General features: G+C 42.7%; 1 protein-coding gene across 3 annotated transcripts in view; it reads left to right on the top strand.

The window, feature by feature from the left end:
• Window positions 1–18,218, top strand: part of LOC112230407 (CSC1-like protein 2) — a 98,097-nt gene extending 79,879 nt beyond the window's left edge. For all 3 annotated transcript variants that reach the window (XM_024396698.2, XM_042310700.1, XM_024396696.2), the window contains 5 exons: window positions 27–132; window positions 10,538–10,705; window positions 10,861–10,976; window positions 11,116–11,202; window positions 13,777–18,218. In XM_024396698.2, coding sequence (XP_024252466.1) covers window positions 27–132; window positions 10,538–10,705; window positions 10,861–10,976; window positions 11,116–11,202; window positions 13,777–13,959 — 660 coding nt within the window. In that variant the 3' untranslated portion in view covers window positions 13,960–18,218. The remainder of the gene's footprint in view (window positions 1–26; window positions 133–10,537; window positions 10,706–10,860; window positions 10,977–11,115; window positions 11,203–13,776) is intronic.
• The last annotated feature ends 744 nt before the right edge of the window (window positions 18,219–18,962 follow it).

Below are 18,962 nucleotides of genomic sequence, written 5' to 3'. Positions count from 1 at the left end.
ATGCTGAATTTTTTTCGTGTCTTCAGCATCAAGCATTTGAATTCCAGTTTGGAGCGGCCTACGCCTGGATGATGTCCGTCTTCACTGTAGTTATGACATACAGCATCACCTGTCCAATCATCGTCCCCTTTGGTGAGTCAGCCCACCTCTCCCCAGAGAGGAAAGGTGTAACAGGGTGAGAGATGGAGTATGGGAAGAGTGACTGGGGATAGAGAGGACTACTCTCCCCTCTCTAGGGTCACCTACTGGCAGTGCTTTGTATGAGTCAGAATGAATCACCAATGAAATTAGGGTAACTAAACACTGCATTGCGCCAAGAACAGGCTTACCCACACCTGGTGTGTACATACAGTATTTATGTCACTACTGTGCATCTCTATGTTAAAGCACTGTATAGATACATTGTATATTGTATCTTTACTAAGAGATAAAGTGCAGAAAGTATTCATACCCCTTGACTTATTCCACATTTTGTGGTTACAGCCTGAATTCAAAATGGTTTAAATTTCTCACCCATCTACACATAATACACCATAATGACAAAGTGAAAACATGTTTTCAAAAATGTTAGCAAATGTATGGAAAATTAAATAGATGGGTGGGAATACTTTATTTGACCGAGTCAATACTTTGTAGAAGCAACTTTGCCAGCGATTACAACTGTCAGTCTTTCTGGGTGTCTCTAAGAGCTTTCAACACCTGGATTGTGCAACATTTGCCCATTTTATTATATTCAAAATTCTTCAAGCTCTGTCAAATTGATTGTTGATTATTGCTAGACAACTGTTTTCAGGTCTTGCCATAGATTTTCAAGCATTTTTAAGTCACTGTAACTCAGCCACTCAGGAACATTCAGTGTCTTTTTGGTAAACAACTCCAGTGTAGATTTGGCCTTGGTGTTTAGGTTATTGTCCTGCTAAAAGTTAATTAATCTCCTACTGTCTGGTGGAAAGCAGACTGAATCAGCTTTTCCTCTCTTTTTTGCCTGTGCTTGTTTATCCAGAAAAACTCCCCAGTCATTAATGATTACAAGCATACCCATAACATGATGCTGCCACCACTATGCTTGAAAATGTGGAGATTGGTACTCGGTAATGTGTTGTATCGGATTTGCCACAAACATGGCACTTTGTATTCAGGACACAAAAGTGAATTGGTTTGCAACATTTTTTGCAGTATTACTTTAGTATCTTGTTGAAAACAGGATCCATGTTTTGGAATATTTGCATTATGTACAGGCTTCCTTCTTTTCACTCTGTCAATTAGGTTAGTATTGTTGAGTAACTACACTGTTGATCCTTCCTCAGTTTTCTCCGATCACAGCCATTGAACTCAGTAACTGTTTTAAAGTCACCGTTTGCATCATTGTGAAATCTCTGAGCGGTTTCCTTCCTCTCCGGCAATTGAGTTTGTAAGGATACACCATCCAAAGTGTAGTTAATTTTCAAAGGTTTTTTCAAAGTCTGCTTTTTTGGGGGGGGGGTTACCCGGCTACCAATAGGTGCCCTTCTTCTTTGTGAGGCATTGGAAAACCTTATGGGGTATTGTGTGTAGGCCAGTGACACAAAATCTAAGTATTATAAATGTTATATTCTGTCTGTAACACAAACTGATGTGATCCCACTGTGAAAAGGGGAGATTCTCACAACTCCCACAAGTATCATGGGTCTGAAGGTAACCAGATTTTTGGTATGACCAGTGACACAAAAATATCAATTTAATCCATTTTATGTTCAGGCTGTAACACAGCAAAATGCGGAAAAAGTCAAGGGTTGTGAATAGTTTCTGAAGACACTGTACTTGGAAAGACAGGCCAACACCAGCGAAGGTGGGAGTAATTTTGAAATCTGTTCACTCACAGTCGTCTATCTTGTATCATTGATCCATACCGAAGCCTAATATATTGGCATGTACACTGCTCAAAAAAATAAAGGGAACACTTAAACAACACAATGTAACTCCAAGTCAATCAAACTTCTGTGAAATCAAACTGTCCACTTAGGAAGCAACACTGATTGACAATAAATTTCACATGCTGTTGTGCAAATGGAATAGACAACAGGTGGAAATTATAGGCAATTAGCAAGACACCCCCAATAAAGGAGTGGTTCTGCAGGTGGTGACCACAGACCACTTCTCAGTTCCTATGCTTCCTGGCTGATGTTTTGGTCACCTTTTGAATGCTGGCGGTGCTTTCACTCTAGTGGTAGCATGAGACGGAGTCTACAACCCACACAAGTGGCTCAGGTAGTGCAGCTCATCCAGGATGGGACATCAATGTGAGCTGTGGCAAGAAGGTTTGCTGTGTCTGTCAGCGTAGTGTCCAGAGCATGGATGCGCTACCAGGAGACAGGCCAGTACATCAGGAGACGTGGAGGAGGAAGTAGGGGGGCAACAACCCAGCAGCAGGATCGCTACCTCCGCATTTGTGCAAGGAGGAGCAGGAGGAGCACTGCCAGAGCCCTGCAAAATGACCTCCAGCAGGCCACAAATGTGCATGTGTCTGCTCAAACGGTCAGAAACAGACTCCATGCGGGTGGTATGAGGGCCCGACTTCCACAGGTGGGGGTTGTGCTTACAGCCCAACACCGTGCAGGACGTTTGGCATTTGCCAGAGAACACCAAGATTGGCAAATTCGCCACTGGCGCCCTGTGCTCTTCACAGATGAAAGCAGGATGAAAGCACTCATAAATATGTTTACATATTCTGGCTGTTTTTCGACATTTAAATAGTTTTTACATACAGTACCAGTCAAATGTTTGGACACCTATTCATTGAAGGGTTTTTCTTTATTTGTACTACATTCTAGAATAATAGTGAAGACAAACTATGAAATAACACATAAAATCAAGTAGTAACCAAAAAAAGTGTTAAACAAATCAAAATAGATTGTGGTATACAGAAGATAGCCCTATTTGGTAAAAGGCCATGTCCATATTATGGCCAGAACAGCTCAAATAAGCAAAGAGAAATGACAGTCCATAATTTCTTTAAGACATGAAGGTCAGTTAATCTGAAAAATTTCAAGAACTTTGAAAGTTTCTTCAAGTGCAGTCACAAAACACATCAAGCACTATGATGAAACTGGCTCGCTTGAGGACCAGGTAGCTCTTCCACCAGGTGGCTGATGAGATATGTTGGAACAACTGCCATATTGTGTCTCCACCCCAAAGCCCTTACTTGGAAGTGTACTTCACCAGACTGCCAAGAACCTTGTCCTCATCCAGGCCAAAGTGGCGAGACATGGTAGTGATGACACCATAGGCCTTGTTGATCTCTGCACCAGACAGGATGCTCTTGCCAGCATACTTGGGGTCCAACATGTATGCTGCAGTGTGTATGGGCTTCAGGCAGAAGTCTTCACGCTTTTTGATGTATTTCAGAACTGCAGTTTCCTCTGCTTGGAGCAACAGTGAAGTGGGTAGGATGCAAGCAGTCTGAACATCAGACAGGTGGCATTGTCTCCCTCAATCCGTGCAATGCCTACTGCTATAGGTTTCAGGAGTTTCAGGCTGCTTACCACTCTCTCCCAAAATACATCATCCAGGAGGATCCTCTTGATGGGGCTGTCCATATCAGCAGACTGTGGCCATTTCTTGGAGAGACTTCTTCCCTTCCAGGAAACTGTCAAACATGATGACAAAACCACCCCAACTGGTGGTGCTCTTATTCTTCTCACTTTACTTGGTGAGGTAGATTGCTGCTATAGCTTGATGACCCTTCACAAACCTAACCATTTACTTGGGTCTCTTGTAGAGTGTATCCATTGTTTTCAGTGCCATGATGTCCTTGAGGAGCAGATTCAATGTATGAGCAGCACAGCCAATGGGTGTGATGTGACGGTCACCAGTAGCCTTCATGTTCTCAGCATTGTCTGTCACCAGTGCAAATACCTTCTGTGGTCCAAGGTCATTGACTGCCTTCAGCTCATCTTTAATGGTGCACCGGTGTGTCTGTTGTCCCTTGTGTCTGTGCTCTTGTAGAATACTGGTTGAAGGTTGGAGATGATGTAGTTAATTATTCCTTGACCACGAACATTCGACCACCCATCAGAGATGATTGCAATACAGTCTGCTTTCTCTATGATTTGCTTGACCTTCCGTTGAACTCTGCATCCAGCAAATTAGTAGATAAAGTATATCTGGTTGGAGGGGTGTATGCTGGGCGAAGAACATTCAGTTGCATACTCAGCTTGAGCAAGACATTCATTAGCCTTTCTCTGACTATGTTTCTCTATTGAGTCAAAAAAACTTCTGATTCCAGGAGGACCATGAGCTGTTGCTGTCGATAAGGTGTCTACTTCATCATTTTCACCTCAGATAGAAGTAGAGGGATTTTTGTCAGAGGTTGCTTGTTTTGAGCGCTGAGGGAATTTTATGCATTTGGCCAGATGATTTAGCATCTTTTTCTTTTTTTTTCACCTTTATTTAACCAGGTAGGCTAGTTGAGAACAAGTTCTCATTTACAACTGCGACCTGGCCAAGATAAAGCATAGCAGTGTGAACAGATAACAACACAGAGTTACACATGGAGTAAACAATAAACAAGTCAATAACACAGTAGGGAAAAAAAGAAAGATGGTCATGTGCAGATAGAGATACTGGTGTGCAAAAGAGTAGAAAACTAAATAAATAAAAACAGTATGGGGATGAGGTAGGTGAATTGGGTGGACTATTTACCGATGGACTATGTACAGCTGCAGCGATCGGTTAGCTGCTCAGATAGCAGATGTTTAAAGTTGGTGAGGGAGATAAGTCTCCAACTTCAGCGATTTTTGCAATTCGTTCCAGTCACAGGCAGCAAATACCTGGATGGAAAGGCGGCCAAATGAGTTGTTGGCTTTAGGGATGATCAGTGAGATACACCTGCTGGAGCGCGTGCTACGGGTAGGTGTTGCCATCGTCGCCAGTGAACTGAGATAAGGCAGAGCTTTACCTAGCATGGACTTGTAGATGACCTGAAGCCAGTGGGTCTGGCGACGAATATGTAGCGAGGGCCAGCCGACTAGAGCATACAGGTCGCAGTGGTGGGTGGTATAAGGTGCTTTAGTAACAAAACGGATGGCACTGTGATAAACTGCATCCAGTTTGCTGAGTAGAGTATTGGAAGCTATTTTGTAGATTACATCGCCGAAGTCGAGGATCGGTAGGATAGTCAGTTTTACTAGGGTAAGTTTGGCGGCATAAGTGAAGGAGGCTTTGTTGCGAAATAGAAAGCCGACTCTAGATTTGATTTTAGATTGGAGATGTTTGATATGAGTCTGGAAGGAGAGTTTACAGTCTAGCCAGACACCTAGGTACTTATAGATGTCCACGTATTCTAGGTCGGAACCATCCAGGCGTGCTGCGGGTGCAGGCAGCGAACGGTTGAAAAGCATGCATTTGGTTTTACTAGCGTTTAAGAGCAGTTGGAGGCCACGGAAGGAGTGTTGTATGGCATTGAAGCTCGTTTGGAGGTTAGATAGCACAGTGTCCAAGGAAGGGAAATATACAGAATGGTGTCGTCTGCGTAGAGGTGGATCAGGAAATCTTCCGCAGCAAGAGCAACATCATTGATATATACAGAGAAAAGAGTCGGCCCGAGAATTGAACCCTGTGGCACCCCCATAGAGACTGCCAGAGGACCGGACAACATGCCCTCCGATTTGGCACACTGAACTCTGTCTGCAAAGTAGTTGGTGAACCAGGCAAGGCAGTCATTAGAAAAACCAAGGCTACTGAGTCTGCCGATTTAAGAATATGGTGATTGACAGAGTCGAAAGCCTTGGCAAGGTCGATGAAGACTGCTGCACAGTACTGTCTTTTATCGATGGCGGTTATGATATTGTTTAGTACCTTGAGCGTGGCTGAGGCGTGGCTGAAACCAGATTGCACAGCGGAGAAGGTACGGTGGGATTCGAGATGGTCAGTGATCTGTTTGTTGACTTGGCTTTCGAAGTCCTTAAATAGGCAGGGCAGGATGGATATAGGTCTGTAACAGTTTGGGTCCAGGGTGTCTCCCCCTTTGAAGAGGGGGATGACCGCTGCAGCTTTCCAATCCTTGGGGATCTCAGACGATACGAAAGAGAGGTTGAGCAGGCTGGTAATAGGGGTTGCGACAATGGCGGCGGATCATTTCAGAAATAGAGGGTCCAGATTGTCAAGCCCAGCTGATTTGTATGGGTCCAGGTTTTGCAGCTCTTTCAGAACATCTGCTATCTGGATTTGGGTAAAGGAGAAGCTGGGGAGGCTTGGGCGAGTAGCTGTGGGGGGGGCGTAGCTGTTGGCCGAGGTTGGAGTAGCCAGGAGGAAGGCATGGCCAGCCGTTGAGAAATGCTTGTTGAAGTTTTCGATTATCATGGATTTATCGGTGGTGACCGTGTTGCCTAGCCTCAGTGCAGTGGGCAGCTGGGAGGAGGTGCTCTTGTTCTCCATGGACTTTACAGTGTCCCAGAACTTTATGGAGTTAGAGCTACAGGATGCAAATTTCTGCTTGAAAAAGCTGGCCTTTGCTTTCCTGACTGACTGCGTGTATTGGTTCCTGACTTCCCTGAACAGTTGCATATCGCAGGGATTATTCGATGCTATTGCAGTCCGCCACAGGATGTTTTTGCGCTGGTCGATGGCAGTCAGGTCTGGAGTGAACCAAGGGCTATATCTGTTCCTAGTTCTGCATTTTTTGAACGGAGCATGCTTATCTAAGATGGTCAATATCCTTCCAGGATACCCGGGCCAGGTCGATTAGAAAGGCCTGCTTGCAGAAGTGTTTTAGGGAGCGTGTGACCATGGACCTGTAGCGGATACAGGCAATGAGGCAGTGATTGCTGAGATCCTGATTGAAGACAGCGGCGGTGTATTTGGAGGGCCAGTTGGTCAGGATAATGTCTGAGGGTGCCCATGTTTACAGATTTAGGGTTGTACCTGGTAGGTTCCTTGATGATTTGTGTGAGATTGAGGGCATCTAGCTTAGATTGTAGGACTGCCGAGGTGTTAAGCATATCCCAGTTTAGGTCACCTAACAGAACAAACTCTGAAGCTAGATGGGGGGCGATCAATTCACAAATGGTGTCCAGGGCACAGCTGGTAGCTGAGGTGGGTCGGTAGCAGGCGGCAACAGTGAGAGACTTATTTCTGGAGAGAATCATTTTTAAAATTAGAAGTTCGAACTGTTTGGGTATGGACCTGGAAAGTATGACTTTGCAGGCTATCTCTGCAGTAGACTGCATCTCCGCCCCCTTTGGCAATTCTGTCTTGACGGAAAATGTTATAGTTTGGTATGGAAATCTCTGAATTTTTGGTGGCCTTCCTAAGCCAGTATTCAGACACAGCAAGGACATCAGGGTTGGCAGAGTGTGCTAAAGCAGTGAGTAAAACAAACTTCGGGAGGAGGCTTCTGATGTTGACATGCATGAAACCAAGGCTTTTTCGATCACAGAAGTCAACCAATGAGGGTGCCTGGGGACGTGCAGGGCATGGGTTTACCTCCACATCACCCGCGGAACAGAGGAGGAGTAGGATGAGGGCGCGGCTAAAGGCTATCAAAACTGGTTGCCTAGAGCGTTGGGGACAAAGAATAAAAGGAGCAGATTTCTGGGCATGGTAGAATATATTCAGGGCATAATGCGCAGACAGGGCTATGGTTGGGTGCGGGTACAGCGGAGGTAAGCCCAGGCACTGGGTGATGATAAGAGAGGTTGTATCTCTGGACATGCTGGTAATAATGGGTGAGGTCACCGCATGTGTGGGAGGTGGGACAAAGGAGGTATCAGAGGTATGAAGAGTGGAACTAGGGGCTCCATTTGTAAACTAAACAATGATAACTAACCTGAACAACAGTATACAAGGCATATTGACATTTGAGAGAGACATACAGCGAGGCATAATGTAATCGCAGGTGTTGATTGGGAGAGCTAACTAAAACAACAGGTGAGACAACAACAGCTAATCAGCTAACACAACAACAGCAGGTAAAATGGCGATGGCAAGGCAGAGAGGGTCGGATTAACTACACACAGAGCCTGAGTTCGCGGCTGGAGCCGACAGATAAAATAAATAAGTACCGTGATTAATGGACAGTCCAGCAGGTATCATCTATGTAGCCAAGTGATCATAGTGTCCGGGGGGCAGCAGTAGATGGAACAGGGAAGCCGCCACTACGCTAGCACGCGGGCGACACAGCGTTTAAAGTTAGTAGCCAGGGGCTAGTAGGAGCGTCTGCTCCGACGGAGGCCGGTTGAAGGCACAGAGGATGAAGTATTCGTCGGCAGGCCAGTTGTGGTGGTGCGGCGGGGCGCCGTGTCGACAGAGAATCCAAGCCAGATGGCGAAAGAGGTATTGTAGAATTTTGTTTGCTAGCCAGGAGATGCGCCTGGCTCACGGCTAACTGGTGCTAGCTTCGTGGCAGTGGTGTTAGCCACTATAGCCAATCGGTAGCAGCGGTGATCCGGTGCCAAGGTCCAGAGTTTACAGCAAGGATCCGGTGGAGTATTGGGCTCTAGCCGTGTATGAGTGGGGTTTCGGTGAACAGCTGAGTAGGCCGGGAGGTGAGCCTCAGGGATAGCTTCGGTACTGGGTGCCACGGTGAGCGCAAGCTGTGAGCGAGCTAGCTTGCTAGCTTGCTAGCTTGCTAGCTTGCTAGCTTGCTAGCTTGCTTGCTAGCTTGCTAGCTAGCTTGCTAGCTTGCTAGCTTGCTTGCTAGCTAGCTTGCTTGCTTGCTAGCTTGCTTGCTAGCTTGCTTGCTAGCTTGCGAGCTTGCGAGCTAGCTAGCTTGCTCATCTTCAAATAATATTTTTGCAGGAATATCCTTGCGAATGATTTTGCCGAAGATTGTATCACCGCCGGGCTGGGCAACCTGAGCTTTTGCTATCTCATCCGCCATGGCGCTAGATGTTGGTCTTTGTAGTTGAAAGTCAATATATATAAAACATATTTAAATAAAGCAAGCTGCGAGCTAGCTGTAATCTTTGTTGCATTCTTCACATATGACTTGGCACAGTATATGCAAATGTAAACAGCTTTTCCTTCTAGATTAGCTGCAGTGGAATGTCTCCACACATCAGATAGTGCCTGTGGCATTTTCCTGTAAAGATTAGAAAAAAAGAGTTTTGAAAAATCAACAAATACAATTCCATGTACAGATAAACAGTTAGATTAAACAACTCCTTTGTAAGATACATGTTTTAAAATTAAACATGTATGGAAACAGGTCAATTTAACACTCATTTAACAAGCTCAAGCAAGCCAAAACCCACCTGGTAGCAAAAACTAACTAGCGGAAATTGTTAACAATTTAGAAATGAATAGTGCCAACTGTAAAGTTTAGTGGAGGAGGAATAATGGTCCGGGGCTGTTTTTCATGGTTCAGGCTAGGCCCCTTAATTCCAGTGAAGGGAAATTTTAACACTACAGCATACAATGACATTCTAGACAATTCTGTGCTTCCAACTTTGGCAACAGATTGGGGAAGGCCCTTTCCTGTTTCAGCATGACAATGCCTTGTGCACAAAGCGAGGTCCATACAAAAAGGGTTTGTCGATCGGTTTGGAAGAACTTGACTGGCCTGCACAGAACCCTGACCTCAACCCCATCGAACACCTTTGGGATGAATTGGAACACTGACTGCGAGCCAGGTCTAATCGCCCAACATCAGTGCCCAACCTCACAAATGATCTTGTGGGTGAATGGAAGCAAGTCCCTACAGCAATGTTCCAACATCTAGTGGAAAGCCTTCCCAGAAGAGTGGAGGCTGCTTTGATAGCAAAGCAGCCATATTAATGCCCGTGATTTCTGAATGAGATGTTCGACGAGCAGCTCTCTACATACTTTTGGTGGCACAAAGAAATGTTATAAAATATATTTACATACATATTCTATGATGTGTTATGTTTTAGAAATATTTTCTGGACATAGAGTACAGAGTGAAAAGTTTGGGGACACCTACTCATTCAAGGGTTTTTCTTTATTTTTATATTTTCTACATTGTAGAATTAGTGGAGACTTCAAAAATATGAAATAGTACATATTTTATATTTGAAATTCTTCAAAGTAGCCACCCTTTGTCTTGAAGACACCTTTGCACACTCTTGGTATTCTCTCACCTGGAATGTTTTTCCAAAAGTCTTGAAGGAGTTCCCACATATGCTGAGAACTTGTTGGCTGCTTTTCCTTCACTCTGTAACTTTTGCCTGGTACTGTGTGTATATAAATATTAGATGAATTCCCCCACATACACGTACTGTATTGTATAATTTATGCGTTTTTGGTATGGGTAATTTACACTTGTCTACTTTAGTAAGGATGGGAACATTTATATTTTGGGCAGAAGTGAGCACACTTTTGTTAATTTAATAAATACTTGTAACCCCCCCCAACTCAGGAATTTCAACTGTAGCAACCCAGGTGTAATCCCCCAAAGATTAAGCACAGACTATTATCAGAATGTCAGTTTTCTCCAGCAAAGATTTAAAACGGGTGAGAGCAGGTCATGGGAGGTGTATGTTCAGTAGTTATATCGGTTAAACAACAGTTCTCAAACAAAACATGTTCTCCCTCTTTCCAGGTCTGATGTACATGCTGCTGAAGCACCTGGTGGATAGATACAACATGTATTACGCTTACCTTCCCTCGAAACTGGACAAGAAAATCCACTCCGGTGCTGTCAATCAGGTGGTAGCAGCTCCCATCCTCTGTCTCTTTTGGCTGCTATTCTTTTCCACCATGCGCACAGGTAAGGCACTGGGGGATCTTTTTCTTCCCAGAAACAAAGTGGTAAATTGGATTGTTAAGATGTGTTAGTACCTAAACACTCACCACCTTATTTGGAGGGTGAGCCCTGAAGTCAAACATTGTAACTTACTGTCTCTTTGCACTGTTGTAACCCAGGCTTTGTGACCCCCACGTCCATGTTCACTTTGGTGGTCCTAATCATCACCATTGTGGTATGCCTGTCGCACGTCTGCTTCGGCCACTTCAAGTACCTCAGCGCTCACAACTACAAGGTACGGGTCACCAGCACGCCAAGTGTCCAGTCCTTAAATTCAGGTAGCAAACTTAGGCCAAGTAGTCCCATAGAGGATCATCTCTGACAGCTCTTTTCCCTTCTTTCCACCCTTTCTTCCCCCCTCTGGTCTCAAACAGATTGACACCAAGGAAACAGATGTTGACGTGGTTGAAAATGGCCGCCCACCACTCCGCACCTTCTCCGCTCCTTCTACTAAGTCTCAGGTAAGCAGAGAAGCCAATTCCTTTTGGTTTTGGAGTATTCCGAGCTGTTGAATTGTGGGGGACTAGAATGGAACTGTCCAGATTAAAAATATATATCTATTTAACCTTTATTTAACAAGGAAAGTCAGTTAAGAACTAGTTCTTATTTACAAGTACGGCCTACCAGGGAATAGCAGAACAACAGATTTTTGCCTTGTCAGCTCGGGGATTAGATCCAGAAACCTTTCGGTTACTGGCCCAGTGCTCTAACCACTAGGCTACCTGCTGCCCCAGATAGGACACTGAGATTGGCCCAAAGTTATCGCAATGCACAATATGCGTAATATTGTCCAGTGTTCCGACAATATGTGTTTGTTTGCTCCCTTGACAAACAAACTGACTTTGGCCCAAATCTGTGATTCAAAAAACAACAAAGCGGTCACCCCGCCATTTTGGAAAATGAAAAAAGATGAGGCTGGAGAAATGTAACCACTCTCAAATTCATAGACCGACCTATCGGTGCAAGGACCGTGAGATCAAAATGATCGCTTTAATATTTTTTTAAGCTATACACTACTTCGACATTGCAGCCGACTTTGAAAGCAAGTCGAGAATGACTGATCTACAAATCACCTTGCGTCATAAATAACTACTCAATATTATTTGTAGATCAGTCACACAATGATGAATTACCCATGATGCATCGTGGGTTTTGATGCTCCCGAACACGGCCAATGTCAAGTGTTTTCGGATCATGTCATCGGAAATACTTTTTCTTTTTGAGTACAAAACATAGAAACGCACCATTTTCATGTGGTTCTCTGTGGCTCAGTTGGTAAAGCATGGTGTTTGTAACGCCAGGACAATGGGTTTGTTTCCCAAGAGCACCCATACGTAAAATGTATGCACAAATGACTAAGTCGCTTTGGATAATAGCGTCTGCTAAATGGAATATATTTATATATTATATACTGTGTTGATCGAGCCCTGAATGCTGATTGGCTGACCGCCGTGGTGTATTAGACCGTATACCACAAAACATTTGTCTTTACTGCTCTAATTACGTTGGTAACCAGTTAATAATAGCAATAAGGCACCTCGGGGGTTTGTGATATATGGCCAATATACCACGGCTAAGGGCTGTGTCCAGGCACTCCGCGTTGCGTTGTACATAAGAACAGCCCTTATTGGCCATATACCACTCCTTCTCAGGCCTTATTGCTTAATTTTTATATATGCTGATGTTGGGGTGGTGCTCAAGATGATGAATATGAAATGTTCATTTAATTTTAAATGATATAAAAATGGATGAAATTAGTTATTTCCAGCTCTATCTCCAAGCGCTAAATTGCTAGTGTTATAGTGGAAATTCTGACGACTCGGGTTCTGATGCACGACTTGGCTGTATATAAATGTTTGTCTCCCCGTCAATGCAACTATGTACCATCTCCCTGTCAACTTTTCACCAGCAGCATTCCACTCCCGTCTTGCTTCTGAAGCTAAGCAGGGTCGGCCCTGGTTAGTCCCTGGATGGGAGACCAGATGCTGCTGGAAGAGGTGTTGGAGGGCCAGTATGGGACACTCTTCACCTCTGGTCTTAAGATTGAATGTCAGTACCCCAGGGCAGTGAAGGGGACATTGCCCTGATGAGGTTCACATATTACAGATGTGACATTAAATGGGTGTCCTAAATCTGTGTTTAAAAATCCCATGGCACTTATCACAAGAGTAGGGGTGTCATGGCTAAATTCCCAACCTGGCCCTATTTCCATCATGGCCACCTAATCATCCCCTAATTAGCATATATCATTCCTCACCTCTCCACCATGCTAGCTGATGTATGGTGAGCATTCTGGCACGAAATACATTACCCAGGTGAGTGCCACAAATTGCTAGTGGATGAGGTGAGTTTCCCCCTTTATTATGTAAAGCGCTGTGAGTACCAAAGTTGTTTGAAAGGCGCTATACAAATCCAATCCATTATTATAAACTTTAGATAATTTGCTCCCTGGGTATTCCCTGTCCCAGTGGTTGTTTGGAGTCAGCAGCACTTTTAAATAGGGCTTAATATCAATTATAATATCTGTTATAGTAAAGGAATTAAATTCCTTAAGAGAAAAATAAAACACAAGTTGCTTGTTCACTGGCCATTCTGATCATCTTCAATGTAAACAAACAGCAGTGTCTTGCTGACTTACTATTGGTTCACATTTTTGGCATTTGAACATGTGAAAAATATATTTCATTTTATTGCATAGAATGGGTGAGTTCCTGCCCGACTAGATGCGCAGGCGTTGTATTCCATCAATCAATGGTTGCGCCGACTGTGCAGTCAGGCATCATTTTCCTATATCATATGATGCGGTTAACTGATATATTAAATACCTATCCAGGGCTTTGTAAGAGCTGGCTTTGGTCTGCAATGTAGTCGGGCAGCAACTCAACCATTGTGTGTTTGGGTTATGATGAAGTATGACGCAATACAAAGCTAAGTAGCATGTCAAACACCTTTAACTTCTCAAGATGCCATTTATAAGCATAGGAATGGTGAGGTGCAGGATCCTTCATAACATTGAATGTTTGTTTTCTCCTTAGCAACCAACGTACATTGCCCAGGTCTTACGGGACCCAATCACGGATGACGCTTGCACAGGTAGTGGGGTGGAAGATCGGGGGTCCTCACAGGATGAGGAGATGATCAACACTGGAAATAGTCTCAATGAAGCCGATTTCCAGTCTGGTGAAGACAGCCTCATTGCCAACGAGGTCCACCAGTAACACTACCAGCTGAGAAGGGGAAAGAGAGAAAGATGGTGAGAGAGGGATTTTGGAGAGGATGAATGCCAGACACAAACAAATCACCAACTTCACTTTGTATTCTAAAACAATCTGCAGTCATTCCTCCCCCATGCTCACCCACTGTCACTTTTTTTTGGGTTGTGCCTCTGCACATTGGCATTACCAGAAAATGCCACACACACACGGTATAATTGTCTAATTTGGAGCTTGTCTGTACGGATTCTTCAAAGTCCCCTCTCAGTGTATTTTGAACACCTATCTGCGCGATATGAATCTGGGCGTTGACGCCCCTTGTTTTATTTATTTATCTACTGGAGTCCTACACTTTTATGGAGCTTCTATGGAGCACAAGTCCAACACTGGTTTTCATCAAACCCAAAAAGATGTAGTCCCAGGAAAAAAAAACATACAATAGCCTAGACTTTGTACATATCCCAAAATATACCAACCCATTTTTGTCTCTCTTATTGGGATGAGGGGGGTCCAAATCGTGCCTGGTTTGAGTTTCTTTTCATCCATGGTTCCTTACTTGTGTCTAACTACTAAATCCCCATCAGGGTGGCTCAGGACTAGTGGAGAGGTCAGGAAAGTTAGGCTACAAGGTCTCCAATGAATTCCTGCTCCAAGCACAGGGGGTCATTAATTTTTATGGGTCTATAGACTCATACCCAAACTAAACTTGGTTCATTCTTGTCAATGTGCAAAGCACCCTGCATTAGGTCTTCTTTCTCATAGTTTATGAACAAAATGACTTGCTTGTTCCTTTTTCATTGATGTCTTCTGTTTGTCATAAGATATTCACTCTGCCACTGAAAATCCTAGTCAGTGGTTGGAGACACCATCTTAACATGACGTATAAAAAGATGATGCAGTCGCTCAAGTTTGTGTTTTAAAAAATATATATATATGTTTACTTCATGTGTCTCACGTCACTGAATGGGCAGTGTTGGAGGATATCAGGGCCATGACATCGGCCCTCTATCGTGTCAGACATTCCAAAGACGGCTTTGAGCATGGCATGCCAAACAGCCAACCTGCCAGGCTCCGCTCAGTTGGATTGTGGTATTTCTGGTGTGATTTGTTGTCATGACATTTGTCTACAGTGATGCCTTGTCAGTCACCTGCTCCCCTCCATCCTGTCCTTCTCAGTTTCCAAAGGGTCAGTCATGGATAGCTTGGTGACTCTTGCAGCCACTGACATTGTACAGCTTTTTAAAATTTTGTCTTTTTGTTTTTTATTTTACCTCTACTACCTTAAACATATGAACATCTACACCAGAAATAGGAAGCAAATGTTCCTATCAGTGCATAGTTCAGTTGTCAACTTCTACTGTGAGTTCTGTTCACCTTGATCTTGAACATTTGCACAATCTTTCAATAGTTTAGCTTGAGTTGTAGATCCATGGAAAAGCAGTGCTTTTGCACTTGATGATCTACCTTTTAAGTCTGGAGTTTTCAGCAGGCCTGTGAGAAGGTATCTATATGGGTCCTGTCTGTGTTTAAGTGTGCACTAACAGTAGATCAAAACATGACAACGCCAAACAAAGTTGCTAAGGATTTAAACACTAACAGACACCCCCTCCCTATATTCTTTATTATTCCTGATTCTTGCTATGTTTATATTTACTTACAGTTGAAATTTGGAGAGGGGTCAACTACAGATTTAATCTATAAGTAGGAAAAAAATGTTTTACAATGACTTTCATGCGCGTGAGCATTAAAGTATTTGCTTATTTTTTGTAGTTAAGCCTTGTCTTTCGTCCCACAGGGAACACAAAACAAACAAAAAAGGTTCACATTGTGAGTACCCACTTTGTGTTTGTTGACTGGTCATCTACTGGTGCCTGTTCTTTTGAGTCAAGAAGTGTTCAAAGAGAAACTAGACCGGGGAGGCACTGGGAGACATGAAGAAACTGGTCTTGCCTCAAGTTGTACCACTCTACCCTTAAAATCCTACAATCAGAAGTACGCTGAGGTGAGCTAATGCATCTCTGGAGGAGCCAAGTCCCAATGAATTAGCTGTTTTTCTATGCTTCCTCTCAGAGGGAATAGTAATGAAGTATAGATGAACAAAATGTAGCCTTAGTAAAGTATTTTGCTCCTCGGGAGTCATACTTATGTAAGATCATTTTTCAGATACACAGCACCAATGAATAGCGATGCTTACATTTATTTTTGTCACATCAGTTTGGGTGCAGTGTGTTTTCATGCACTTAGATGCAAAGTATCATTAAGTTGTCTCTGATTGAAGTGCAATCAATCAGATGCCTGGTTGAGAACAACATGACATCATGGGCTGGCCCTTTTGGCTTAGATGTCGGCCATCTTTGTTTTGCACTTTCTGGAACAGAACTGTGGTATTAAGGCCAGAGTCTATTTTGGCCCTCAGCCTCTTTTCTCAGCCTGCATAGCAACTACCCCATTTGGTGTTCAGTTATACTCTGGGAAATTGTGATGACATTTCAAAGCCAGTGTGCACTTTCTTTTCTAAATGAACATCGAGCACAAAACACATGAAAATACAATCAAATACTTCCATAAAAGGCATTAGGTAGAAATAAATTAATGCACAACTATGTATATAATTTCATATATGTCTTAAATTACCACAATTTCATGAATTTGATTTATATAATCCAAAACAGAAAAAAAGTGGATAACAGAACAAAAGCGGAAATAAATGTCACTTTCCAAGAGTAATAAATCACTGGGTAAGTATAATCAATATACAGTAGTGATGGCTCATTCGCCCTAGTAGCTCCCTAATACTGTTAAGTGGAGCGTTCTAAGTATTGCTTTATAAACCTAGCCAGTCCTTTCAGATATGCGAACACCATAGGGATAGGGCCAAATGGAAGAGACTAGGGACCAAAAATTGACCGAGTGTGGCTGCACTGACTAGTCCAACCGATGAGGTGCAGTGATCGTGAAGGTCTGCTAGAGGTCACTGTATAGCTGTGTTTTTGTATTACTATAATTTAGCCATTAGTTTTTGTATTTCATCTCTGTGCAAAATGATTTGTAAGAAAAAAAGGATGTTTTACCGATTTGCATCAGGAACATAGAAGTGCGACAATCAGTAAAGAAATAGAACTAGAGCAGTGACTTAATGAAATGTTTAAGTCTCAGGTGTACTTTGTTTTTTTTAAATGTTTACATCTGTTTGTTTTTTTACATTGTATTAGTTGTTTTCAACTTTGAGCGTTTCGATCTGTTGACAAAGCTAATCTATGAAAGCTACGGCTATTGGTAACATTCCATCAGAGGAAAAATGAATACATGTACCATGGTTGTCTTGTTATTAGCAGCACATGTTCCTCTGTAGACACACTGAAATTACCATTGTGGTTTGTCCCTGTTTGAAAACCATAGCTACATGCTGGATATATTGTCGCTTTTCTGTGTCTACTCTGGTCTGTAACTTCTGTTTCCCTTTAAGTGAGTGTGCACTAACACTCTGTTCATGATTGTATGCACTCTAACACAAGACAAACAACTATCCAGTGAAAGTACATTTTCCTGACACAATAAGACATATTTTAAAAGACTTGCTTGCTAATAGACAGTGTATTTCTCAATGAAAATTAAGTTATTTTACAGCAACACTATTCTATAGTGACGACAAAAGGTTTTGCGATTCAGGTAAATCGCAAAAGGAACTGTGTTCAGTGACAAGCCTATTCCAGATGTGATACCGATGTATGTATTATGTTGATAGCTGTGACAATGCTGTTACATTTATTGGTGATTTTTTTTTATTTATCATGATCTGAGTTTTTATTTAATTTTATATTTGTTGCTTAGGATTTAAGTTGTGAAAAGAAGAATGTGATCTAAAAAATAAACATGTCAAATGCTCAGATAGAAGGATTGGGAATGGTTTGCTAAAAGTTTGTTTAGATTTCGATATATATATATTTTTGTAAATAGCCATCAAAATTCACTATTAAGTTATGGTAGTGTTATAAAGTACATCTACAGTTTCTATAAAGCATGAATATGGGTAGGGCTACATAAATACAGCAAATGGTCACACGTTTGTTTGTTTTTCAGTCTCTGCTAACATTCATGCTGGTTCCCTTCACTAAGACAACTAAGGAAAGTTTCATTTGATGCTGTAGATTTGTCAGGTTGTGTATGCTATGTATTTGGACTTTTGTCCAAAGGTCTGTATGGTGAGGCATTTGTCATTATCTGTTCCTTGAGCAATAAAATCGGCATTCATGTTGAGGAGCGATCCCTGTGGTAGCAGAGATTTCATCTCTTGTGACATAATGCTATTCCAGTTACAGTGGTTTTGTAGGAGATTGGTTTTCCAAACCCTTACATATGTTTTTGTTTTTGTGATAGAACAGTAGGGGAGAGCGTGAGAGAGCTGGAAGGGCACCTAAGGTAAAGTGGCCGAGACGTTTGTTTGGTCAGGAGCGGTACCGCTACACCAGACTCTGGCACTAATTTACAATCCAGTCACACTTTATTTAATACATTTTAGAAAAAGGCTGTAACGTAAGAAAATGTGGAAACTGCAAGGGATCTGAATATTTTCAGAATGCCCTGTACTTTAACCTGGACCTCTGTCTCAAAATGTGCATCTGCCAATTAAAATGTTTAAAGTACAGTGCCTTGCGAAAGTATTCGGCCCCCTTGAACTTTGCAACCTTTTTCCACATTTCAGGCTTCAAACATAAAGATATAAAACTGTATTTTTTTGTGAAGAATCAACAACAAGTGGGACACAATCATGAAGTGGAACGACATTTATTGGATATTTCAAACTTTTTTAACAAATCAAAAACTGAAAAATTGGGCGTGCAAAATTATTCAGCCCCTTTACTTTCAGTGCAGCAAACCGTTCTCCAGAAGTTCAGTGAGGATCTCTGAATGATCCAATGTTGACCTAAATGACTAATGATGATAAATACAATCCACCTGTGTGTAATCAAGTCTCCGTATAAATGCACCTGCACTGTGATAGTCTCAGA

The sequence above is a fragment of the Oncorhynchus tshawytscha genome, linkage group LG32, assembly GCF_018296145.1.
Source record: "Oncorhynchus tshawytscha isolate Ot180627B linkage group LG32, Otsh_v2.0, whole genome shotgun sequence".
NCBI classification, from domain to species: domain Eukaryota; kingdom Metazoa; phylum Chordata; class Actinopteri; order Salmoniformes; family Salmonidae; genus Oncorhynchus; species Oncorhynchus tshawytscha.
The sequence above is the reverse complement of the archived record's forward strand: the minus strand, read 5'-3'. Positions and strand labels throughout refer to the sequence as shown.